Source organism: Oryza brachyantha, chromosome 11 (assembly GCF_000231095.2).
Source record: "Oryza brachyantha chromosome 11, ObraRS2, whole genome shotgun sequence".
Classification (NCBI taxonomy): Eukaryota; Viridiplantae; Streptophyta; class Magnoliopsida; order Poales; family Poaceae; genus Oryza; species Oryza brachyantha.
Genome location: NC_023173.2, coordinates 7,846,716 through 7,872,820, shown reverse-complemented (window position 1 = coordinate 7,872,820; position 26,105 = coordinate 7,846,716). Strand labels below are relative to the sequence as shown.

At 49.7% G+C, this 26,105-nt stretch overlaps 1 protein-coding gene, 3 non-coding genes and 1 pseudogene across 4 annotated transcripts; all 5 read left to right on the top strand.

The window, feature by feature from the left end:
• Positions 1-3,630: 3,630 nt before the first annotated feature.
• Positions 3,631-5,503, top strand: LOC121055827. The gene has a single exon (XM_040529186.1). It carries the CDS (start codon positions 3,754-3,756, stop codon positions 4,891-4,893), a length of 1,140 nt encoding a protein of 379 aa, XP_040385120.1. The 5' UTR covers positions 3,631-3,753; the 3' UTR covers positions 4,894-5,503.
• A 14,190-nt stretch (positions 5,504-19,693) lies between these two features.
• On the top strand, positions 19,694-19,811 carry LOC121055840 (annotated as a pseudogene).
• Positions 19,812-21,529: 1,718 nt separating this feature from the next.
• Positions 21,530-21,647, top strand: LOC121055903. The gene has a single exon (XR_005812886.1). It is a non-coding gene; the product is annotated as a 5S ribosomal RNA (ribosomal RNA).
• A 2,220-nt stretch (positions 21,648-23,867) lies between these two features.
• Positions 23,868-23,986, top strand: LOC121055834. Its single transcript, XR_005812824.1, has one exon. It is a non-coding gene; the product is annotated as a 5S ribosomal RNA (ribosomal RNA).
• Positions 23,987-25,743: 1,757 nt separating this feature from the next.
• LOC121055902 lies at positions 25,744-25,861 on the top strand. The gene has a single exon (XR_005812885.1). It is a non-coding gene; the product is annotated as a 5S ribosomal RNA (ribosomal RNA).
• Positions 25,862-26,105: the final 244 nt, after the last annotated feature.

The window sequence follows — 26,105 nt, the reverse complement described above, 5'->3', positions numbered from 1 at the left end:
CAGAATCCCATGCTACGGAATGAATCTAGTTACCATCCGATTTAGCTCTTAAAGTATGGACATGGCTTAAGGAAGCTAATTACTCGGGTTCAAGTAGTTCGGCGTTGCCGGCAAGAGAGATGGAGTAACAAAGCCCTAACGTTAGATCCATTATCTCACAGAGTGAACGACATTCAGACAATTCATCCCTTCCAGCGCGGGTGCCAGACATCGCCAAAATGAGTAAGTCTAAGTCGCCGAAGAGAGTATTTTTTGTTTCTCTCGCAAGCTCTGATAGTGAGACAACAAAGGAAAGAATCTTCAGGCTATTCGCTTCCCTCTTTCAGTGTAGCCGGTCCAATAGCCCTCGAATGGAAGAGTTATTAGCAGAATCACCTGAGTCGGGTTTACCTGTGGAATCTAATGCATTAGGGACAGAATCCCAAGACGACGTTGGCGCAGAAGCTGACACAGAAGCAATCTCTGGGTCTCTACCTTTAGATTACCTGGCCATAGAAACACGTTCTGGCGAAGATGAACAAACATCCTCGGGTAAGTAAACTTAGAGCAAAGAGAAAGCGACAACGAGATCATACTTTTATTGCTTTTGAAGTTCCTTCTACTGGTGTACCGGGCACAGGGGATGTTGCCTCACCTAACTCCTTTATCTCCGGCGGATTCGCATCTATGTCTCTTTGAGAAGACTGCCTTGACAAGTCAATAATCAATCACTAGATTTAGGATCACAAGCCGATGCTTCACGTCGAAATGGGTTAGTCTGCATCTGAGAGACCCCGCCTAGCTCTAAAATGGTTTCAACCTTTCCTCGACCGGAAGCATTATGATAGTTTTCTTCGGCTAGAAAAGGAAGACTCATAGTCGCACTGGGAGTGAACGATACAAACGATGAAGCTCCCGAATTGGCATAATTGATGTATAAGAAGAAATAGGATCTGTTGTCCTTGGAACCGGGCGCGGCCCTCTTTCCGCTATTATGAGCGAGTTTTGGGTTAGCCAGAGCGGGCCAATAGGGATAAACAAAGTATGGAAGTAGTTGTGAGGTAATCAGATTGAACAAAGCGTGCTCTCGATGCTCCCGCAGTTGACTCATTTCCCGACGTTCTTGTTGCTCGAAGCAAGCTCCAAAAGCTGTGCTTAAGGCTGTTGTTGTTCCTGGGCTGGATTCGACTGGCGAGATAGACTACTTTGTTTGCGACTTTCCGTGCTTTACTTTCAACCGCGATGAGGTCAGCGTTTCTTAGCGGATAACGTGTTGAGCTATGCCCAATAATAGTCGTAAGATGAAGTAGCAGATCCTGAACCAGCTTTGGACATAGTTCTTTCTTTTTCTGCACAAAGAGCCCCTCCTAATTCACTAATTTGTAGGAAGATACTGGACTTTTGGATTTGAAAAAAGTTTCAGAAGATATGTCTAAAGTAGATGGTGATTGATAGAGCAATTCTTGCTCGTAAGTTCCAGTATGAGTACTGCGCCGAACATAAAGCTTGTGACTGGTAGTAAAACATCGATTTCTCTTTTGAGATAGAGTTCGATCCTCAACTATTTCTCGCGATATCTTCTTATGAAGTTTTGTTAGGGCATCTATAACCGCCTCCGGTTTAGGTGGGCAGCCCGGCAAGTAGACATCCACAGGAATTAACTTATCGACTCCCCGAACAGTACTATAGGAATCCGTACTGAACATTCCCCCTGTAATAGTACAAGCTCCCATAGCAATGACGTATTTTGGTTCAGGCATTTGCTCATATAATCTCACTAAAGAAGGAGCCATTTTCATTGTTACCGTACCGGCTGTTAAAATTAGGTCCGCTTGCCTAGGACTTGATCTTGGTTTGGTACCAATCCATAACGATCAAAGTCGAATCGCGAGCCTGAAGCAAATTCAATGAAACAACAACTGGTCAAAGTGCTTAACCAATGGGAATCACATCACCTTTTTTCACCGAGCGAGCTCTACTTAAGGATTCTGAGGGGAAAAGGATCCAATCTCTAAAGAAAGTACCCCCTCTTCGAACAGAAGCCTTTCCCCCAAGTCCTAATTTCTCTTTCTTTTATGCCGGGGAGGATTAGATTAATACTACTCAAATACTGCGATCTGAATCTACCGGGATGAACGAAAAATACGAGAAGAAAACATCGATCATGTCACCTTCACTCCTCTAGGGTCTGATGACACAATCAAAGAAGGATTCCGGGTTGTGAAAGGACATTAGGTAGTTTGATGTCCTGACTTTCGCTTCCATGAGCTGGAGAAAATATACAGTTAACTCTGTCACGACTTGAGAGTTTCGTTCCTCATTTACGAGATAATTTGGAGCCGCAGGAATCCGCCTTTCATGAGCATGCCGACGTCTTTTTTACTCCACTTTGAAAAGAGCAGCACGCATCCTCGATCAGACTAAATCAAACAAAGTATAGACAAGTTTTTCCAGTAATCTTGGCATTCTTTCTTCTCTCTTGAGCTGAATCAAAATCCGCAATTCGAACTCATTGTACCATAGGATCCAGATCATCCAAACTACACACGAATCCTTCACTCATTTGTTTCCACGAAGGCAAAGGGCTCCTACCGACATCACGTCAACCACGGCCTCAGATCCCCTGATTTCAAGTGACTTCGAAGATGCCCGGACAAATCTCTCTCCGTGATTCATCTATCGACGTACCCAATCATCACTATGAACCTAACGAACACGAACAGGAAATGTTAAGGTAAAGAAATAGTTCAATCACCCCAGAATCGTCGAAATCCCCTCGAAATGGAGAGCGGCGCAAGTCTCACACTCTTTCTCTCACTCTCTATCCTCTGTCTTTCAGATTTGCCCCTCGTAGCTGATACAGTGAAATATTTTTATGTAAGAGAGCTGATCCACAGGATTCAATGGTGAATTCTGATTTCCCCACAGACTGAACCAAAGGAGAAGAATAGAATAATTCACTGGTGCAGGCGGAGCAGCAAACCTTCGTAGAAAAGGGAGAAAACCGGAAAAAAACCGGGCTGTATGAAAAATGCTAAAATAATTTAGCTGCTCAGACCCAAACGATCAAGAAAGGATCCCAGACTTGCTCCGTCTATGCGCCCTGAACCTGAAGATAGAGACCCCAGCTAAGACCTATTTAGTTTAGTTGCCTCGGGTGAGCTGAACTACCAGAACTAGTTCTTTACAACTCGTGCCCCGGAGCCCTCTATCTAGAATAGCTCTCTCTAGATTTTCCAGAAATGTTACCAGAATAAGTTACAACTGACTATATCTTCTTTTCCCAGCGACGCGCTCTCCCACTAAGCTCTCAACCAATCCAAGGTTAAGAAAAGAAAGAACCAATGGAATAGTTGCGAATAGATCAGTCAAACCTCATCAAGTCCAGGTTTTGTAGGCAGGTATCTGGATAGGTTTATGGTTGGAAGAGATAGACACGAACGGATAGCCTTGTATGTATCGGTATGAACAGGTGTTCAGGTTTAGGAAGAGTAGTTAGCACAGAAGGGCTAGCTAGTGTTCTTTCTTTTGAGTAGGCGTGATTAGGTTTATATGTATGCATGGCCTAGTACAGTAGGTTTCGAAAGAAATAAATCTATCCTCCCTATGTGGAACTTGGTACTTTCCTCTTCGAAACTTGTTTTTTGCTTCGGATTGCTCGAAAGCCTAAATCGGCAACAGGAAACTCGTATTCAGAGATGGAGGAAATCAAGTCTCATGTTGCTCCTAAGAAAACGCGTATAGTAAGTAGTCTCATTGGCCCTCGTCGATGGGATGGACAAACGCGGAAGTGTATGCGTTACTGGGAAGCTAGCATTTCGTTTTGTCATGGAAGTTCGTGTTCTAATTTGTTTTTCGTTGGGGAAAAAAAACACCCACGCCAATAAAAAAAAGTCTCCCTTTCTCTTTTCGGGATTGGGAGCAGATCTTCCAAAGATGGTAAATTCCGCGATGTTCAATAATTTTAATAGGGAGAGCCCCCGCCGTGTATTGGATTTTGAGCAAGCAGCAACAAGCTCTAGATCAGCTGAAAGTGCCGCGTGGGATCTCCCAAGGGAGCGCCGTATCTTTCAGTTTGATGAGGCGAGTTTGAATTCCACCGAGAGTTCTATCCCTAGTTCTATCCCTACCACCACAACAAGTTCTGTTAGAACTATGACAGAAAGATCCAATGGTAGTGTAGTTAATGAAACTTCTGCGGAGTCAACTAGAGGAATTTATGAAGACCATCCAGGTCTTAACCCGACCGATGAAAGAGTAGTTGAATATCAAGCGGCTATACACGAAAAAATGGGGAAATTGATGATTGGCAGGAATCCCGCAGAAGTTCTGGCTGCGGCCGAACGTGTGCATGGGGAAAGCAATGATCCAGAATTTCTTCAAGAGCAGTACCAGGATTTAGTTCAAAATGGGACTGCAAGTGAAGCCTTCCAGTACGGAGTGCTTGAGCCCCCGGAGGACTATACTTTACCGGAAGTACGCGACCATATAATGGGTGGCTCACCCATCGAAGATTTGCAGATAGATTTCTTTATAAACGGCTATGAAAGTGCATTTTTGTCGGAATTTTTACCTATTTGTATCTATTTAGTGATCAGTCCGCTAGTTTCTTTGATTCCACTCGGTGTTCCTTTTCCATTTGCTTCCAATAGTTCGACCTATCCAGAAAAATTGTCGGCCTACGAATGTGGTTCCGATCCCTCCGGTGATGCCAGAAGTCGTTTCGATATACGATTTTACCCGGTTCCTATTTTATTTATTATCCCTGATCTGGAAGTCACCTTTTCTTTTCCTTGGGCAGTACCTCCTAACAAGATTGATCTGTTTGGATCTTGGTCCATGATGGCCTTTTTATTGATTTTGACGATTGGGTTTCTCTATGAATGGAAAAGGGGTGCTTCGGATCGGGAGTAACCACTAGTGAAAGGGCAAAGGGGGGAAGGACATAGGAAAGAGGGATGCCTACAAAAAATCAATTGATTCGTCATGGTAGAGAAGAAAAACAGCGCACGGACCGTACTCGAGCTTCGGATCAATGTCCCCAGAAGCAAGGAGTATGCCTGCGTGTTTCGACGAGAACACCGAAAAAACCTAATTCAGCTCTACGCAAGATAGCAAAAGTACGGTTGAGCAATCGACATGATATATTTGCTCACATTCCAGGCGAGGGTCATAATTCGCAGGAACACTCTATAGTCTTAGTCAGAGGAGGTAGAGTGAAAGATTCGCCAGGTGTGAAATCCCATCGTATTCGAGGAGTCAAGGATTTACTGGGAATTCCGGATCGTAGAAAGGGAAGATCTAAATATGGTGCAGAAAGACCAAAATCGAAATGAATGGAAGATGCCTCTGGAACTTTTTGGTTATTTTGAAGACGGAGGAGAAAGCTGAAGCGGAAATGCAATTCTCGTAGTGGCTATAAGGTAGCATAATCTAATGTAATATCTAAAGCCTTTCTTTTCTATTTCTTCTATTGGCTGGTCTGGGGTGGATGAAGCGAGGTAGGTATGTGGGAGGCTATATCTACAAATGGAGGAATCAGTCTGGTGGTTTAGTTTTAGAACCATCTTCTTCCATTTCTTCTTACTATTTGTCTTCTTCCTATCATTCTCTATGTTCTCTGGAGTGTTGCTAGTAACAGGTTTAGGCTCTTCAGGTATTAGTTTTGTCGGACAACCTCGCTCTCTGCCAACAGTGGCCAATTTAGTAGGATAGAATGTTTAGTAGAGGCTAGTGGAACGTTACATGAATAGTAGCTGGCCCATGCTGTTTCAAAGGGTAGGCAAGCTTCGTCTCGGAACTCACCGTAGTGGAAATCGGTAACGCGGGTATAAAGTGGAGTTTTTCTGACATTCTCGTAGCTAACTGTCATTGTTCTGACAGGTAGTAGGAGTAGGAATTGACAGATAAAGAATCTAGTGGTAGGCAGTAGACAACAGTCAAGAATGAGATTTACTTTCTATTTCATTCAATAGAATGCTAAAGTCATTGGCACAGTTACAAGCACCTCTCATTCATCTGTGATCTTGTAAGGATGGCCCTTTCCTGGTCTTGTCACGGACGGATGGACCTAGATTTCCATCTCATTCCAATGGAATATCTAGTGCTTTCTTGAATGTAATAAAACTTCAAAGCAAGCTTACAACGGGGCTTGATGCAGTGTAGATGTTTTTGGGAGTAAAGTTCAGAGTGGGCCATATGACAGGGAAAACTCTACACTAGAGACAATAACATAGAAGAGATTCTAGTAGAGGGTGTGCTTCTTCTTTATAGAGAGACTGACAATAAGAGTAGATTAGATCGTGTGCTTCTTTATAGACGGTGCGCCGACTACTTCACTGTTACCTACTTATCATTCACTAGACCGAGTATGAGTACGGACTGACATTCACTAGACCAAGTCAGAGTAGGGGGTTCCATTCTTCACTACACCCAATCTGTACCGACTCCCATTAATTACACCTTTTCTAGGTTACGAGTGTGGAAAGGAAAGACTTCTTACTTTATTCCATTCACTACAGGTTAAGTAAGCATGAACGTAGATAAGAGAGGAGTCAATGGAACTCTTGGCTTGTGAACAAGTGACTTCTTTCTTTTCATAGACTATACTACAGACTATCAAGCACTAGAAAACAACAGGCCCAGTTACGTACGAGTCAGGCAATTGTCTACCCTCACGAAGCAATGAGAAAAGGTAGGTGCTGATGTGCTAGTATAGAACATAAGTAAGAAAGCATCTATTTCCCTATAATCACCGACGTTGGTATTTGCCTACACCCCATTCTATGAAAAACTCCTACACTCCAAATATTATATATAATAGGAAGGCCATTCACTTTAAGAGGAAATGGAGCTGCATAGCGTCGCCTTCTGACTGGTATTAGCAAATGCTTTGTTGATCTGAACCGAACAAAGACACATCTTTGGTGCAGTTTTCCTGAAGGCGGCTCACAGGGAAGAGATCCGTTTTGTCAATCAGCAAAACCGTAGTGATGAAAGAAATTTCCCTCGATCATGTGTTCTCGGCCCAGTGACTGGTAAGTCAGTTCAGGCAAGAGATGATGGCGGGTCGATCACTATTTAGTCTTCTTGATAATAGAGTATAGGTCAGCCTAAGGTAAGGTCTGGTTAGAAATCCTTAGGAACAAGAAAGGGCACACAATCAAAGCCAGAGGTCTTCATCAAATTCAGCAAGACTAATCGTTTTCTTCAATCATCGACCCAGAATTCAACATAGAAATCTGATTACCTTCCAATCTGGTTGTATCTCTTTCTTAACTCCCTTTTTCGGATACACTCTAGTTTTCAAATTCTCCATGGCTACCACTGACAATACTGCTATTAGTCACCCCCCAACCTCTACCTCAGTCTCACACAGTGATTAACTCTATTCATTTTCAATACCCCATACACACTAAACAGGATGATTCCAACTTTCTACTTTGGCAATCACTGATTTTTCCTGTGGGGCCATGGCCTTATTGAATACCTCGAAGGCACTATTTCTTCACCATCCCCTACCTTAGTACTCGCCAATGGCACAGCCACCCCAAACCCGGCCTACGAAACCTGGATTCGTCAAGACCTGTTGCTGCTGGCTTGGCTTCTCTCGTCTATCTCCCCATCGATTCTTCCTCAGGTTGTCTCATGCACCACCTCCACCGATCTATGGAGGCTTCTCAAAAGCTCTTACTCCTCTCAATCGAATAACTAAACCAGAAGAACCATCGAGAAAGAAAAGCTTTCGTCACATCGATATGAGTGCTTTCTATAGGAAATGCATTCCAAGGACTCCCTTTGCTTTGCACAAAACGCATATTTATCCACCAGTTGCTCCGCATGTTCGATATCTGCGCTAATCTCCCCAAAATCTTACAAAGCGGCACCCAACAGCATTTCATGCGCCGATAGCTCTTCGGCTTGCTTGAGAAGAGTTTCACCTGGAGTACAACATTATATACCCAAGGTCAGTCAAAAACAATATAGAGGTGGAAGTAAAGAAGCTGAAGCAACTCTGCAAAGGACGGCTCGTGCTGGAAGAACATGTCGATCGAGGCTAGGGTTTTGAAAGAGGAGATGCAAGAGGGGTTCACCATTGTTTACTTTTCATGCCGGCGGAAGATGGTGTAAGACCGTCGACTATTTGGGAAAAAGGAGGAAAATCACTCTGATCTCTGATTTCGGAGAAATAAGTGGCTCACGAGGAATGGAGAGACAGATTCTCTATTTGATCTCGAAGTCCTCATATAACACTTCTTCCAGTCGGATCACTTGTTGGGAAATAATCATGCTCACACATGTTCCACACGGGCAAGGAAGCATAATCTAATGAAAGCCGTCTGAGATTCTTTCTATAGGAACCCTGAAGAGAAAGGATACGCCCCCCCGACTCTAAAAGGTTCCTGAATAAAGAAGGATGTAAGGAAGCTGAAGCGGAAATGCAATTCTCGGGTGAGGGAAGTGGAAGGTTGACGTGAGGTGGACGGCCCTCCTGGTCTTCACCTAATTGTGGAAGAGGGGAGTATCAACTCTCTCTCGCGCCTTTCTTCAGCTTGCTTCTTCCTGTTCGTCCATTCGGGACGGGGCAGGCAGCCCACATACATGAAGAGAAAAAGAGGGGGGTTCCTTGTCTGTCGGTCGAAGAAGGCAACAAACAAGTGGAAGCAACCGATGCTTTGGTCATTCGACTCCTTGATGCCAGTCTGTGCTTGCTGTCATGCTGGCAAAAGCGGGGGTTTCGGCCGGTTTTACCTACTATTGGATTTGAACCAATGACTCTCGCCGTATGAAAGCGATACTCTAACCGCTGAGTCAAGTAGGTCAAGCTGAGTCAAGTCAGAGAAAATAGAAAAAAAGAGAAAGCCAACCAAAGCGCAACCAGAGTTCTCCGCGGGGTGGAGCGCTAAGAAAGAGAAAGCGTTATCGCTATACGAAATGAAGCAGCGGCTAGCACGCTAAGATAAACCACTTGGTTTAGGCCCCTGCTTAGTGGCGTGTGATTTCAACACTATTCAAGAGGTATATGACAAAAATGGTGGGAGAGACCTCTATGTTCCTCAGCTTAAATCATTCTATGATTGTTTACAATTCTGTCATCTATTTGACATGAGGGCTAGAGGGTGGTCTTGGAGCAAGAAAAGTGTTGAGTCCAGGCGCATTATGGTACGACTGAGACTGAGTTGGGCAGGAGCAAGCGGTTGGATTGGCCTGACTCTTCAAGACCAAAGATACTCGGCTTCCTCTTCATCAAGTCACGAAATTCGACCCTTAGTTAGCTGCACCAAAACTAGAGCAGGCCCAAGACAAGCAAGAACAGTCAGTCAGCACCGATCAGGCAGGAAGCTGACAGTAAGCTAAGAATACTGGAAGAAGGTGGTCGCTCAGCCAACGCCCTAGTTCAACCAGAACAGTAGGGAAAGCGGTAGAGGCTGCTCCGTAGCTTTTTGGTCGGTAGCGAGGCACAGCAGTGAAAGAGCGCCGAAATGAATTAGATATCTTTCCACGGCTGTAACTACTAGTCATTCTACCCCTTGGAACACTTACTAAAACTACTAGTCCTAGTCGATACACCTACTCGTTTCGTTGCAACTGTCCAATAAGCTAGGGCCGGGCATGTCCAAAGAAGAATGTACCTGGGTCGGTAGCGAGGAAGTAAACTAGTGCTTTCCAACTGAGCTGGATACATACATATAGCTGGGGTTGCTCGCCTTGTTGAAACTAGTCCCCTTGCTGGCTCGGAAGCACCAGACCTATTCGTTTCACTCGAGAAAGTCTTTTGCTTCACCGGTTCGATATGCGATATAAAAATCCTTTCCTTCCACGGATGCGACTAAAAAGAGAGTAGCTTCTCCTGCTCGCCTTGTTGAAACTAGTCATTCTGTTTCTGCTGTGGCTGGTTTATCGGTTGCTCCAATTGTCCAATCTGTCCCAACAGAGTTAGGCATTCCTTCTGAGCTAGCTAGGGAGTCAATAGCAAGACCGGGTACAACAAGCCTATTAGAGAATGAAGTAGCTGAGTCGGGGGAAGGAACAACTGGACAACAATACGTTCCTACTGGGCAAACTGGGGCTGTAACTCCTATTCAATATGTTCCTACTGAGCTAGCACTGGTCGATCCAACTGAACTAGACTACTATAGGACTGGGCAACCTGATTTATACAGCTGGGATTCTAACAAGGCGTAGGGCTAGCCTAACTGACTACAGAACAACAGAACTAAAAGAACAAACTGGGGCCGGGCAACTATTAGTTTCAGCTCAAGCTGTCCCAACTGCTGCACTAGTCTATTCACAAGCACCAGCTAGCAACTAGTTCCGGAGCAGCAAACAGGACAACTGTCCAAAGAGAAGCTGCATGCCCAAGCGTTACCTGCGGCCTGGGTTTGGCTTTCCAACTGAACAAGCAACGGATTGAGCGCACTAGCGCGAAAGCGTTAGCACGCGCATCCGTTTTCTTGCTCCATAAGAAGCACTAGTACTTTTCCACGGAAGGCGCGGGCGTTGAAGCAAGGAATATAAGCTCGGGTAGGGTTCCGAGGACCACTAGTCGTTTCATTCGTTCCTGCCGCACCGGATTGAGCTGTCCAAGAAGCTAGGTCTTTTTCGGGGAAATAAGTTGTTTCTGCTACTGAACCAACTAGTCAAACTAGGCATTCCACTAATTGCTGCAGCTTCCGTTATTGCTGCTGGATTGGCCGTAGGGCTTGCTTCTATTGGGCCTGGAGTTGGTCAAGGTACTGCTGCAGGACAAGCTGTAGAAGGTATTGCGAGACAGCCAGAAGCAGAAGGTAAAATACGAGGTACTTTATTGCTTAGTCTAGCTTTTATGGAAGCTTTAACAATTTATGGACTAGTTGTGGCACTAGCGCTTTTATTTGCAAACCCTTTTGTTTAATCCTAAAAAAGAAAATGAGCCCTTTAGATTAGATACTTTTTTCTTTTTTTAGTAAATTGGTATTTGCTTCTGCAATTCCAATTATATCAATACTTTACTCCTATTTATTACTCCTGGAATTATCTATTTATCGGGACAGACAATACCCCACCCCAGGAAGAGCTGATTTGAGGATAATCAATTTAGAGGATATGCTCGCCTTCTTCCTTCCCGTCCTTAGTTTAGGACAGTGGAAAGTCTTTTTCCTTCTCCCGTGCTTCAAATATGTAAAGAATGGTAAACAAAGAAGAATAGCTAGGGGTCTGAGACCCTTTGGAATACACGAGATAAGCCATAAAGACGCCCAATACTTCTTTTCAAAGGAAGAAATGACAACCTTGAAAAATGGTTGGAGTGGAAAAGCTGAACCCTCTTCCTCACAGGTGGCTGAAACTTCATCCAACGCCAAGAAACCCAATACTCCTGATTATACCAGGGTTCCTCCTCCGAAAAAACCTAGCTGCTAACACACCCCAAAAACAGGTGGCTATGATTAAACCCATTCCAGTCTTTGGATTATAAACGGATGAGGAGACTTCAAGCACTGAAGGTTCTTCATCAGACGACGAAATAATGAACAAGCCCTTGAACTATCCCTTTGAAGAAGAGGAGTTTGAACCACGCGAAGATTATGAATCCGATACCGACAGGTATAAAACCTAATGATTGAAAGAATTCCCGAAAAACATTCAAAAGCAATTTGCCCTAGGGAAGTCAATCCTATTCATGAGCTTTGTATGATCATCATTCCACCGAAGGACTGGGTAAGAAGAATAAAATAATTCGACACAAACCCATAATCTTTTACAAAACCGAGCCCCCCCCATGTAAAAAACCCATGGAAGAATGTCTTTGGTGACGATTCTTCGGGGGAAGAACAACTTGTCGAAGGATCTCAATACCTAGAGGAAAGGACGGTACAATTAGCCAAGAGAGTGAAATTTCCCGTAACCATCCTGAAATCAGAGTTCAAACAATTCGAGAAAATGCGGTGCCCGCCAACCAACAGAGTGAGAGGACTCGATGGAGAAATTAAGAGTTCTCGAGGATTGGGGTATAGTTCAGAAGATGACACACGAGAAATAGATTACAGAGTGGCCGCGTTCTTTAATTCCCATCCTTTACGGCATGCGATCTAGGGTTTTCTAGCTAAAGGATGAAGTGAAGCAGTCAAATCGAGTTCGGGATATAGACGTGAATTGCTCCGTATATCGGAAAGAGCTAAGCATTGCGGCGAAGACCGTCGTGACATAACGAATCCATTCGATATTCTATGGAATCAATATCAAGATTTATTAGAACTAAAAGCAGCATTCCATCCAGCAGACCAAGTCGGGGAGAAATGGCAGATTGGTATAGGGGATTCGACCTACTTTTAAGAGAATAGAATCATTCTTTTTTTAAGTCAAAGAAAGCAAAGCTTATGAATGAATTGTGTGCTCTGAGGAACCTATTTCCCGAACCATTTGCATCATTTACAGATTCTCTCTCGATCGAGGACCCTCTTTCCTAAAGGCCCAAAGTGCATCATTCAGTCTGGATCAACGTACTGCATTCCATTCCAAGTGAGACATCGCAATATAGATAGAAAAAAAATGGGTAGTTCTATTCATTTAAGGTCTAAATTGATTAGAAAGAAGGGTACAGAAGCCAAGGACTGACATCCATTGTGGGGATCATCTTTTATCGGGAGACATGGCCTGGTGGTTTCTGATCGAGATTCCTAATCAATAGGGCGAAGAGTTCTTCGCATGATCTGGTCCTATCTTTTGTCTACGCTATTTTTTTGTCTCTTCTCAGCTGCTGTCCTTACTCCGGATAAATTGGAACACATTGATTCCGTTCGTTCCTGCCCTTCGCTTCAGGCCATAGTGCTTCTGAATTATTTCTATACCCCTTTGATGATGCAGCCTCTGACTCTCGTGGGTAAACTCCTACTTGATTAGTCAGAACTTCTCTGTCTCAACTCGTGGACCTATCTATCTTCTTCTTTATAAGAGATAGGGGTTTGCTATTCTCACGGATTGCTCATATTTATTTACCCCATTTTAAAGTTTTTGCCTTGTTTCAGCCCTTCCTTCATCTGAACCTTCCAGTACAATCTATCTTTATGGGGAGGACCCTTCATCTGACCTCCGAGCTACCCTGTCAATTGTAAAAAGTAGTTGAGTCGTGTCTCGCAGGAGCAAAAAGAGTGAAATGAGGACGTAAGCCCCCTAGGTCTTCCTCTTCCTTCTAAACTAATTGCTTTCGCTTGACTCTTCCAGTAAAAAAGTATACTGAGTGGTTGAAGGAAAGCGAAAAGGAATGGCTTTTTCATGTACCAGATCCGGTGAGCCAGACATCAAGCAAAAATTGACATACAGTCAAAGAGTAAGGAGCAGTTATTTGCAATGACGGGTGGATTGGTCAGAGCTGCAAGGAGAGACTCGGTTATGGTGCGATAAAGAGCTTGCTTCAATGCTCGGATTCAGGTAGAAAGTAAGAGCAGTAGCATATTCATAGGAGAGCTTTGTACTTGAAATTAGTAGTCCCGGTAGTTGGAAAAAAGCTCTGAATACAGATTCAAAGCATCAAGATAGGTAGTCCGATCATTAGTTGGCCAGTCATAGCAATTTAAGTAGAAAGCTAGCTTCGGGATCAGATCATTCAACTAAAGCTGTCAGGCCGGGTAGGCTTATCGGAACATTGGGGGTTCCTTATGTTGTGACTGAGCAGATATGTCTATTGTGCCCGGCAAAAACGTCCCGTCTTCCTCCTCCAGCCGCCACGCTGCGTCGTCGCCTCACCTCGGCTGCCCGCACCACCATCCACCTACGCACGCTTCCGCTCTGCCTCGCCGCTGCGCTCACCACCGTGCGTCGCATCCGCGCAGTCGCGCCGTGTCCCCGACGCCTCGCCGTGCTCGCGCCCGCGCCGCGACTTGCCACCTCGCCGTCACCATGGCCATTGCCGCCGCGTCACGCGCCACGTCCTCGCACCCGCGCTTCGCCGCCGCACGCGCTCGTCGCTGTCGTGCCGCGTCCGCTCGTCGCCGTTGTCGCGCCGTGACATGGCCACCGGGCTGTGTGCCACTCACGTGCACCGAACCGCTTTGCCACCGCGTTGACACCATCGTGCTGTTGCTCTCCCTCGCCGCGCCTGTGCCACCGTCGCTTCGGTTGCGCCGTCGCTCCGGTTGTGCCGCCGTCGTGCGCCACCGCTCCGGTCGCGTCCGCCGCTCGGCCGCCATGCTGCTCCGCTGCTTGGCCGACGCCACCACCTCACTCTTCCCTCGTGCTCCCTTTCGTCCCCGCCGCCTCGCCGTGCACCGTGCCGTCGCGTCACGGATGCCACTCTGCTCCCTCTCAGTCGCGCCGCACGTCGGTCTCGAAGTCGTCGCGGCCGTGTGCTGCCGGCCGCCGCCTTCACCATCCTCCCCGGCTTCATTGCGTCGCGCCCTTGCCTCCTACTCACGTCGCCTTGTCGCGCGCCCGAGCTGTCGCTCACAGCGCGCGGTGCTGCCGCATACGCGCGCGCGTGCTGCTCGCGCCGCCGCACCCTCCTTCCGCTTTCCCCGGCCGCCGCCAACCGCCGCCCGGAGATCCCGGCGCTGCATCCTGGCCACGCCGCTAACTACCTCCCCGCCCCAGCCGGCGCCGCGCCCTTGTGCCCGCGCCACTGTCCCCGTCCTCCGCTCGCCCGCGCGGTCGCGCCGCGTCCTCGCCTCACTGTCGCGCTGCTCCACCGTCGCGCTGGCCGTGCCAGCCCGACTGTAGCACGCGCCGGCCGCCGCTCCACTTGTGCCGGCCCAACAGACGGGCCACTTTTTCCGCCAGTGCCGCGCAACCACCGCGCGCGCCATGCGCGTGCCACGCGCCGCTACCAACCACCTCCCCGCCCTACGCGGCGGCCGCCCAATAAATTCCTCCCCTGGCCGTGCTGCCGCCCCCTTCGCTCCCTCTCGCGCTCGCCTCTCACCGCCGCGCTTCACCGCCGTCGAGACCACGCCGCCGATCGCCATGGCCGAACGCTGCCTTCGCCGTGCACCTCCGCCGGCCATCACTACCGCCTCTCGCCGTCCCACCACCCCGGTGAGCATCTCCTTCCTCCTCTCTCCCTTCCTCTGTTTTCGCCGCGCGTCACCGAGGGCGTGCGTGCGCCGTGCATCCCTGTCGCCATCTGGCCGCGCCACCGCCGCTCTCGATCTCGCCGTCACCGAGCCCGCGCCATCACCCGAGCCGCTCGGCCGATGCCATCGCCTGTTCCTCCTTCCCCGTCCTCTCTTCTTCTAGGCTCATGCTCGCGCGTCGACGCCGTTGGTCCTCCTCGCCGCCGTGCGCCACCAAGGGTCGTCGCCATCGCCGATTGCCACCAGTCGCGCCACGCCCTCACGTGCGCAGTTTCCCCCCCACGCCGCGCCACCGGCCTCTCCACGTCGCACCGTTGACCGCACCCCTTGCTGCCTCACCTTGCCTCTGCTGGCCGCGCGTGCCGCTCGCACCAGCCGCCACCATAAAATCCTCCGCCGGCCGTCTTTGCCGTCGAGCGATCTTCGCCGCCGAGCCGGTGCCGCTGCCGTCGCCCTCCTCTCCGAGTCACCCATCGGACGCCGTTCTCTGTGCCGCCCCTCGCCAGTCCGCGTCACCCGCCGGTTGCCGCTCTCCGCGTCGTCCCCAGACGCCGCCCTCTGCCCTGCTCGCTCGCTAGCCGTCGTGCTGTACACCCGCTCGGCCATGCGCGGTCTTGCGCCGCTGGCCTTTGGCCGCGCGCTGCTCATCGTCGGTCCCTGTCCCCGTCGCCGGCCTTCGCCGCCGTCCGCCACCACCGCATCGCCACCTCCCCGCTGCCCGAGCCCGCGCGCTGCTCGGCTCGGCCAAGCAGTCCCCTCCCTCTCCTCTGCTTTGACTCACTGACCGGTGGGGTCTGCTTGTCAGCAAGCCCCACCGACAGATCGGCCCACGTGTCATCCCCTCAATCTCTCCTCTCTCCCACTGACAAATGGGCCCCAGCCGTCAGCCTCCTCTCACTCCTACGCTGACGTCATCCCTCCGATTAATTGCGTAATAAATCAATAAGGTTTTGCTGTTTAGTTTAAAAACCCAGAAAACTTCTAAAATTCATAAGTAATTCATCTAGTCTCCGGTTAGGTCCATTCAAGTTTCATTAAATCCAGGAAAATACCAAGAACCCATTAAAAATAGTTTCATTCCCTGTTTCAGTAGTTTTATAGCCTGTTTTGTTGGTTTTGCCTTGTTTGTCGTAGGTTTTGACCCCGTCGCAGCGCCGTTCGCTCCCGAAGTCGTCGCCGAAGTTCCTTGTGGGTCTAAGCAAGGCAAGTGGCACCCTTCTTTGATCATATTGAACCTATGTTTATAAAACCCCCGCTTTTACATTCAAACATGCATTGTATTCAAATCTATTTACTTTATTTATCTATTGGGCATTTACCAATATATCCGTTGATCCCCATTTATTATTATTGTCATCCCAGGGTTAATTTAACTAGACTTAGGGTTAGGCAATGCTTAGCCATGCTTAGCTCAACTAGCTCACCAATTATTATTTAATTACTGTTACACTTTAATAGACCTTTAATGGTTGTAATCATTATTAATATCCCGTTGAGGATTAATACAACTAAAATATTGCTTATGGTGGGCTATGGGTGCATGGTTTTGAGAGTCGCACCCATGGCAATTAAGGACCGGTTCTCAGGAAACCCTGAAGGTCTTACACATACTAACCACAAGCCAGAATGGGCAACGGTGAGACTCGTAATCTAGCTTGTCCCTATTCGACGTACCCAGGCAAGGGTAGGCGTGATGGAGTATGGACGGGCAATCGTGGTGTAACGAAAGCTTCTCCTGCTTCCGGATCTACCAAGGCACAAGAGGGGACTGCCCGACTTGGTGTAAAGGAGGGGGTGAAACCTGAAGTGTGGTACGATTGTCTAGGGAGAGTTAGGCGAAAGGTCTTATCATGGTTTCCGTACTGAGGTATCGTGGTGATACGTTGGGGCATGGTAACATGCTTGGCAGCCATGTCTTGTGGGTAAAGTTGTACACCTCTGCAGAGTAAAACTATTCGAATAGCCGTGCCCGCGGTTATTGGGCGAACTGACAGATTCACTGGGATTAGTTGAACCTCTTTAATAATTTTATTAATCTTGGAACTGGTTTGACCCTGCGCAATGTGGTGTAACGTTGGCAGTGGTTTGGGTCTGTCGCAACGTGGTTTAACGTTGGACAGAGGGTTGACCCTGTCGCTACGTGGTGTAACGTTCGACAGCGGTCTGGTCCTGTTGCAACGTGGTGTGACGTTGGACAGTGGATGATTATTTTAATTGTTTACTTTACTTTTATTTCAGTCTATTCTATTTACTGTTTTGCTAAATTAGTGCAGCTTTGTGCAATTTAACCTTAGCCTATCCTTGATACCCTGTTGCATTCACTATTCTTCCTCTCTTGGGTGTTACTTGTTGAGTACGGTGATTTGTACTCAGCCTTGCTTAATTTTTCCCCCACCAGAGCAAGTGCCAGAGCCTGTGTCAGAAGAAGGTTGTTCCGAAGGTTGAAGTAAGGTTCAGTCCGCCGTCGAGAGTGCCTGTGGTGTGGAGCCATCTTCGCTAGCTGAAGCTGAAGATTAGATGGTTTAGTTTCTTTTCCTTTTCCGCTGCATTTCAGGCGTGGAAGCTGAAGCTGAAGCTGAAGATAGATAATTGTTTTTATTTGTTTTTAAGGCGTGGAACTGTGTATTAATTTGTCGTAGCGTGTACTCGGGCTGATGCCTGGACCGAGATTTAATACATGCTATTGTTCAGAAATTTGGTGTAAATTTCTGGGCGTGACATCCCGCCGGTCGTTGCCGTCCGCCCGAGCCGCGCTCGGCTCCCCTCCTCTCTGTTCCCCTCACGCTGACGAGTGGGCCCCACCCGTGCCGTTCCCCGCGCCCCTCCTCCTCTCTCTCCTCCCCGGGCCCGCGTGTCAGTCTCTCCCTCCCCCTCTCTCTCACCGACAGGTGGTCCCCACCTGTCAGCCGTCAGCTTCCTCTCTCCTCGCTGACGTCAGCAGCCCCATTAATTGCGCAATAATTGATTTAGGACTTTTCTGTTTAGCTAAAAACCCAGAAAACTTCTAAAATTCATATGTAATTCATCTAGTCTCCGTTTAGGTCCATTCAAATTTCATTAAATTCATAAAATTGTCAAGAATCCATTAAAAATAGTTTCTTTTGTTGTTTCAGTAGAGTTTGTGCCTGTTTTATTTATTTTTGTGCTCTGTCGCTTAGATTCGGACCCCGCCGAAGAGCCGGTTTACTTCGAGATCGTCGCCGAAGTTCCCCAAGGGCCAGAGCAAGGCAAGTGATACTCATCCTTGAACATATTGAACCCATTATTGCAAATTCCCCGCTTTATTTCTTCAAGTATGCATTGTTTTAATCAAAGTATTTACTGTGTGTTATTTTCGGGTAAACCTTATTATTATGCCGTTGTTTATCCAACTTTATTCATTGCTGGACCAGGGGTAATTTGATTAGAGTTAGGCTTAGGTTAATGCTTAGCCGTGCTTAGAACAAATAGCTCGTGCGATCACATTTTATCATGCTTAGTTCTGTTTAGCTGAGATATTGATTCACTACCCGGTTCGGGTTAATGTCAACTAAAATATCGATAATGGTGGGCTGTGGGTGCATAGTTTTGAGAGTCGCACCCATGGCAATTAAGGACCGGTTCACGGGAAACCCTGGAAGTAATTAAGTGCTAACCACATGCCGAAATGGGTAAAGTGCGATTTGAAGCATGACTTCGAACTATTTGACGTACCCAGGCAAGGGTAGGCGTGATGGAGTATGGACGGGCAATCGTGGTGTAACGAAAGCCTCTGCTGCTTCCGGATCTACCAAGGCACAAGAGGGGACTGCCCGACTTGGTGTAAAGGAGGGGGTGAAACCTAAAGTGTGGTACGATTAAATAGGGAGTGTTGTGTAACGGGTCCTATCACGGTCTCCTTTCCGGTATACCATGGTGGTATGTCAGCGCACGTTCAAGTGTAGTGGAGTCGTGTCTTGTAGGTACAGTACTACACCTCTGATCAGAGTATAAACTATTCGAATAGCCGTGCCCACGGTTACGGGCGAGCTCCCAGCTTCAATGTGATTAGTGAACCTTTAATAACATGAGTAATTGGTTATCACTCGGGACTACTGCAACGTGGTGTAACGTTGAGTAGTGGTTGGGCCTGTTGCAACGTGGTGTAACGTTGGACAGTGTTGTGGTATTTTACAACTGTTTATTTACTTATGCTTTACTGTATTAAATTACCTTTATTCTTCTTAATCTCTGTTACTTGTTTAACTGCTGCTTTTTTGCAACTAACCCTAACCTGTCCTTGTTAATCCCTATGCATCATTTTTTCCCCTTGTCCGTGTTACTTGTTGAGTACGGTGGTTTGTACTCAGCCTTGCTTAACTTTCCCACCCCAGAGCTAGAAGTCGAGTCCGATGGTGGTGCCTCTCAGGAGTGAGCGGTTCCGCCGTCGAAGCGTTGCCTGTGGACTGGAGCCGTACCCGCTGGAGCTAGTCTACAATTGTTTCCTTTCCGCTGCATTTCCGCTAGAATAAGTGTAATTTTTAGTTGTTTCTAAGCACGATGGTTATGTAATCAACATTGTCTTTTTGTGTACCCTGGCTGGTCCTGGACAGGGATTTAATACACAATTAAGTTCAGAAATTCGTGTGAGGAATTTCTGGGCGTGACACACGTGCGGGGAGCATAAGGGGGCAGGCGGTGCAAAACATGGTAGATGCGATCATACCAGCACTAAAGCACCGTATCCCATCAAAACTCTGAAGTTAAGCTTGCTTGGGCGAGAGTAGTACTAGGATGGGTACCTCCGGGGAAGTCCTCGTGTTGCATCCTTCTTTTTAGCCGTTTTGGGTTCTTGGTCGAGACATTCGTTCATTTTTACCGTTTTCGGTACTTGCCGGAGCCATTCGTTCGGCCTACGCGTTTATCGCTCGTGACGCGCGTGCCTGGCGACGCCGTCGTTCGTTCCACCTTCTGTCCGGGACAGACGTCCCGCCGTTTGCTCGGGGTACACGTATCTCGCTTTTCGCTCTCATGAGACCCTGCCGTTCGTACGCGGTACGAGTCAGCCGCTTATTCGCTCCTACGACGGCACCGTTCGACCCGGATGGACGGGTAAGGGCCACGCGCAGGGAGCATAAGGGGGCAGGCGGTGCGAGACATGCTGGATGCGATCATATCAGCACTAAAGCACGGAATCCCATCAGAACTTCGAAGTTAAGCATGACCTCCTAGGAAGTCCTCGTGTTGCATCCCTCTTTTTAGCCGTTTTGGGTTCTTGGTCGAGACATTCGTTCATTTTTGCCGTTTTGGGACCAAGGTCGAGACATTCGTTCAATTTTACCGTTTTCAGTACTTGCCGGAGCCATTCGTTCGGCCTACGCGTTTATCGCTCGTGACGCGCGTGCCTGGCGACGCCGTCGTGCGTTCCACCTTCTGTCCGGGACAGACGTCCCGCCGTTCGCTCGGGGTACACGTATCTCGCTTTTCGCTCTCATGAGACCCTGCCGTTCGTACGCGGTACGAGTGAGCCGCTTATTCACTCCTACGACGGCACGGTTCGCCCCGGGCGGACGGGTAAGGGCCACGCGCGGGGAGCATATGGGGGCAGGCGGTGCGAGACATGCTGGATGCGATCATATCAGCACTAAAGCACTGAATCCCATCAGAACTTCGAAGTTAAGCATGACCTCCTGGGAAGTCCTCGTGTTGCATCCCTCTTTTTAGCCGTTTTGGGTTCTTGGTCGAGACATTCGTTCATTTTTGCCGTTTTGGGACCTCGGTCGAGCCATTCGTTCATTTTTACCGTTTTCGATACTTGCCGGAGCCATTCGTTCGGCCTACGCGTTTATCGCTCGTGACGCGCGTGCCTGGCGGTGCCGTCGTTCGTTCCACCTTCTGTCCGGGACAGACGTCCCGCCGTTTGCTCGGGGTACACGTATCTCGCTTTTTGCTCTCATGAGACCCTGCCGTTCGTACGCGGTACAAGTCAGCCGCTTATTCGCTCCTACGACGGCACCGTTCGCCCCGGACGGACGGGTAAGGGCCACGCGCGGGGAGCATAAGGGGGCAGCCGGTGCGAGACATGCTGGATGCGATCATATTAGCACTAAATCACTGAATCCCATCAGAACTTCGAAGTTAAGCGTGACCTCCTGGGAAGTCCTCGTGTTGCATCCCTCTTTTTTGCCGTTTTGGGTTCTTGGTCGAGACATTCGTTCATTTTTGCCGTTTTGGGACCTCGGTCGAGCCATTCGTTCATTTTTACCGTTTTCGGTACTTGCCGGAGCCATTCGTTCGGCCTACGCGTTTATCGCTCGTGACGCGCGTGCCTGGCGACGCCGTCGTTCGTTCCACCTTCTGTCCGGGACAGACGTCCCGCCGTTCGCTCGGGGTACACGTATCTCGCTTTTCGCTCTCATGAGACCCTGCCGTTCGTACGTGGTACGAGTCAGCCGCTTATTCGCTCCAACGACGGCACGGTTCGCCCCGGTGGACGGGTAAGGGCCACGCGCGGGGAGCATATGGGGGCAGGCGGTGCGAGACATGCTGGATGCAATCATACCAGCACTAAAGCACCGGATCCCATCAAAACTCTGAAGTTAAGCGTGCTTGGGTGAGAGTAGTACTAGGATGGGTACCTCCTGGGAAGTCCTCGTGTTGCATCCCTCTTTTTAGCCGTTTTGGGTTCTTGGTCGAGACATTCGTTCATTTTTGCCGTTTTGGGACCTCGGTCGAGCCATTCGTTCATTTTTACCGTTTTCGGTACTTGCCGGAGCCATTCGTTCGGCCTACGCGTTTATCGCTCGTGACGCGCGTGCCTGGCGACGCCGTCGTTCGTTCCACCTTCTGTCCGGGACAGACGTCCCGCCGTTTGCTCGGGGTACACGTATCTCGCTTTTTGCTCTCATGAGACCCTGCCGTTCGTACGCGGTACGAGTCAGCCGCTTATTCGCTCCTGCGACGGCACCGTTCGACCCGGACGGACGGGTAAGGGCCACGCGCAGGGAGCATAAGGGGGCAGGCGGTGCGAGACATGCTGGATGCGATCATATCAGCACTAAAGCACGGAATCCCATCAGAACTTCGAAGTTAAGCGTGACCTCCTGGGAAGTCCTCGTGTTGCATCCCTCTTTTTAGCCGTTTTGGGTTCTTGGTCAAGACATTCGTTCATTATTGCAGTTTTGGGACCTCGGTCGAGCTATTCGTTCATTTTTACCGTTTTCGGTACTTGCCGGAGCCATTCGTTCGGCGTACGCGTTTATCGCTCGTGACGCGCGTGCCTGGCGACGCCGTCGTTCGTTCCACCTTCTGTCCGGGACAGACGTTCCGCCGTTCGCTCGGGGTACACGTATCTCGCTTTTCGCTCTCATGAGACCCTGCCGTTCATACGCGGTACGAGTTAGCCGCTTATTCGCTCCTACGACGGCACGGTTCGCCCCGGGCGGACGGGTAAGGGCCACGCGCGGGGAGCATATGGGGGCAGGCGGTGCGAGACATGCTGGATGTGATCATATCAGCACTAAAGCACTGAATCCCATCAGAACTTCGAAGTTAAGCATGACCTCCTAGGAAGTCCTCGTGTTGCATCCCTCTTTTTAGCTGTTTTGGGTTCTTGGTCGAGACATTCGTTCATTTTTGCCGTTTTGGGACCAAGGTCGAGACATTCGTTCAATTTTACCGTTTTCAGTACTTGCCGGAGCCATTCGTTCGGCCTACGCGTTTATCGCTCGTGACGCGCGTGCCTGGCGACGCCGTCGTGCGTTCCACCTTCTGTCCGGGACAGACGTCCCGCCGTTCGCTCGGGGTACACGTATCTCGCTTTTCGCTCTCATGAGACCCTGCCGTTCGTACGCGGTACGAGTGAGCCGCTTATTCACTCCTACGACGGCACGGTTCGCCCCGGGCGGACGGGTAAGGGCCACGCGCGGGGAGCATATGGGGGCAGGCGGTGCGAGACATGCTGGATGCGATCATATCAGCACTAAAGCACTGAATCCCATCAGAACTTCGAAGTTAAGCATGACCTCCTGGGAAGTCCTCGTGTTGCATCCCTCTTTTTAGCCGTTTTGGGTTCTTGGTCGAGACATTCGTTCATTTTTGCCGTTTTGGGACCTCGGTCGAGCCATTCGTTCATTTTTACCGTTTTCGATACTTGCCGGAGCCATTCGTTCGGCCTACGCGTTTATCGCTCGTGACGCGCGTGCCTGGCGGTGCCGTCGTTCGTTCCACCTTCTGTCCGGGACAGACGTCCCGCCGTTTGCTTGGGGTACACGTATCTCGCTTTTTGCTCTCATGAGACCCTGCCGTTCGTACGCGGTACGAGTCAGCCGCTTATTCGCTCCTACGACGGCACCGTTCGCCCCGGACGGACGGGTAAGGGCCACGCGCGGGGAGCATAAGGGGGCAGCCGGTGCGAGACATGCTGGATGCGATCATATTAGCACTAAATCACTGAATCCCATCAGAACTTCGAAGTTAAGCGTGACCTCCTGGGAAGTCCTCGTGTTGCATCCCTCTTTTTTGCCGTTTTGGGTTCTTGGTCGAGACATTCGTTCATTTTTGCCGTTTTGGGACCTCGGTCGAGCCATTCGTTCATTTTTACCGATTTCGGTACTTGCCAGAGCCATTCGTTCGGCCTACGCGTTTATCGCTCGTGACGCGCGTGCCTGGCCACGCCGTCGTTCGTTCCACCTTCTGTCCGGGACAGACGTCCCGCCGTTCGCTCGGGGTACACGTATCTCGTTTTTCACTCTCATGAGACCCTGCCGTTCGTACGCGGTACGAGTCAGCCGCTTATTCGCTCCTACGACGGCACGGTTCACCCCGGGCGGACGGCTAAGGGCCACGCGCGGGGAGCATAAGGGGGCAGGCGATGCGAGACATGCTTGATGCGGTCATACCAGCACTAAAGTACCGGATCCCATCAGAACTCCGAAGTTAAGCGTGCTTGGGCGAGAGTAGTACTAGGATGGATGACCTGCTGGGAAGTCCTCGTGTTGCATCCCTCTTTTTAGCCGTTTTGGGTTCTTGGTCAAGACATTCGTTCATTATTGCAGTTTTGGGACCTCGGTCGAGCCATTCGTTCATTTTTACCGTTTTCGGTACTTGCCGGAGCCATTCGTTCGGCGTACGCGTTTATCGCTCGTGACGCGCGTGCCTGGTGACGCCGTCGTTCGTTCCACCTTCTGTCCGGGACAGACGTTCCGCCGTTCGCTCGGGGTACACGTATCTCGCTTTTCGCTCTCATGAGACCCTGCTGTTCATACGCGGTACGAGTTAGCCGCTTATTCGCTCCTACGACGGCACGGTTCGCCCCGGGCGGACGGGTAAGGGCCACGCGCGGGGAGCATATGGGGGCAGGCGGTGCGAGACATGCTGGATGTGATCATATCAGCACTAAAGCACTGAATCCCATCAGAACTTCGAAGTTAAGCATGACCTCCTAGGAAGTCCTCGTGTTGCATCCCTCTTTTTAGCCGTTTTGGGTTCTTGGTCGAGACATTCGTTCATTTTTGCCGTTTTGGGACCAAGGTCGAGACATTCGTTCAATTTTACCGTTTTCAGTACTTGCCGGAGCCATTCGTTCGGCCTACGCGTTTATCGCTCGTGACGCGCGTGCCTGGCGACGCCGTCGTGCGTTCCACCTTCTGTCCGGGACAGACGTCCCGCCGTTCGCTCGGGGTACACGTATCTCGCTTTTCGCTCTCATGAGACCCTGCCGTTCGTACGCGGTACGAGTGAGCCGCTTATTCACTCCTACGACGGCACGGTTCGCCCCGGGCGGACGGGTAAGGGCCACGCGCGGGGAGCATATGGGGGCAGGCGGTGCGAGACATGCTGGATGCGATCATATCAGCACTAAAGCACTGAATCCCATCAGAACTTCGAAGTTAAGCATGACCTCCTGGGAAGTCCTCGTGTTGCATCCCTCTTTTTAGCCGTTTTGGGTTCTTGGTCGAGACATTCGTTCATTTTTGCCGTTTTGGGACCTCGGTCGAGCCATTCGTTCATTTTTACCGTTTTCGATACTTGCCGGAGCCATTCGTTCGGCCTACGCGTTTATCGCTCGTGACGCGCGTGCCTGGCGGTGCCGTCGTTCGTTCCACCTTCTGTCCGGGACAGACGTCCCGCCGTTTGCTCGGGGTACACGTATCTCGCTTTTTGCTCTCATGAGACCCTGCCGTTCGTACGCGGTACAAGTCAGCCGCTTATTCGCTCCTACGACGGCACCGTTCGCCCCGGACGGACGGGTAAGGGCCACGCGCGGGGAGCATAAGGGGGCAGCCGGTGCGAGACATGCTGGATGCGATCATATTAGCACTAAATCACTGAATCCCATCAGAACTTCGAAGTTAAGCGTGACCTCCTGGGAAGTCCTCGTGTTGCATCCCTCTTTTTTGCCGTTTTGGGTTCTTGGTCGAGACATTCGTTCATTTTTGCCGTTTTGGGACCTCGGTCGAGCCATTCGTTCATTTTTACCGTTTTCGGTACTTGCCGGAGCCATTCGTTCGGCCTACGCGTTTATCGCTCGTGACGCGCGTGCCTGGCGACGCCGTCGTTCGTTCCACCTTCTGTCCGGGACAGACGTCCCGCCGTTCGCTCGGGGTACACGTATCTCGCTTTTCGCTCTCATGAGACCCTGCCGTTCGTACGTGGTACGAGTCAGCCGCTTATTCGCTCCAACGACGGCACGGTTCGCCCCGGTGGACGGGTAAGGGCCACGCGCGGGGAGCATATGGGGGCAGGCGGTGCGAGACATGCTGGATGCAATCATACCAGCACTAAAGCACCGGATCCCATCAAAACTCTGAAGTTAAGCGTGCTTGGGTGAGAGTAGTACTAGGATGGGTACCTCCTGGGAAGTCCTCGTGTTGCATCCCTCTTTTTAGCCGTTTTGGGTTCTTGGTCGAGACATTCGTTCATTTTTGCCGTTTTGGGACCTCGGTCGAGCCATTCGTTCATTTTTACCGTTTTCGGTACTTGCCGGAGCCATTCGTTCGGCCTACGCGTTTATCGCTCGTGACGCGCGTGCCTGGCGACGCCGTCGTTCGTTCCACCTTCTGTCCGGGACAGACGTCCCGCCGTTTGCTCGGGGTACACGTATCTCGCTTTTTGCTCTCATGA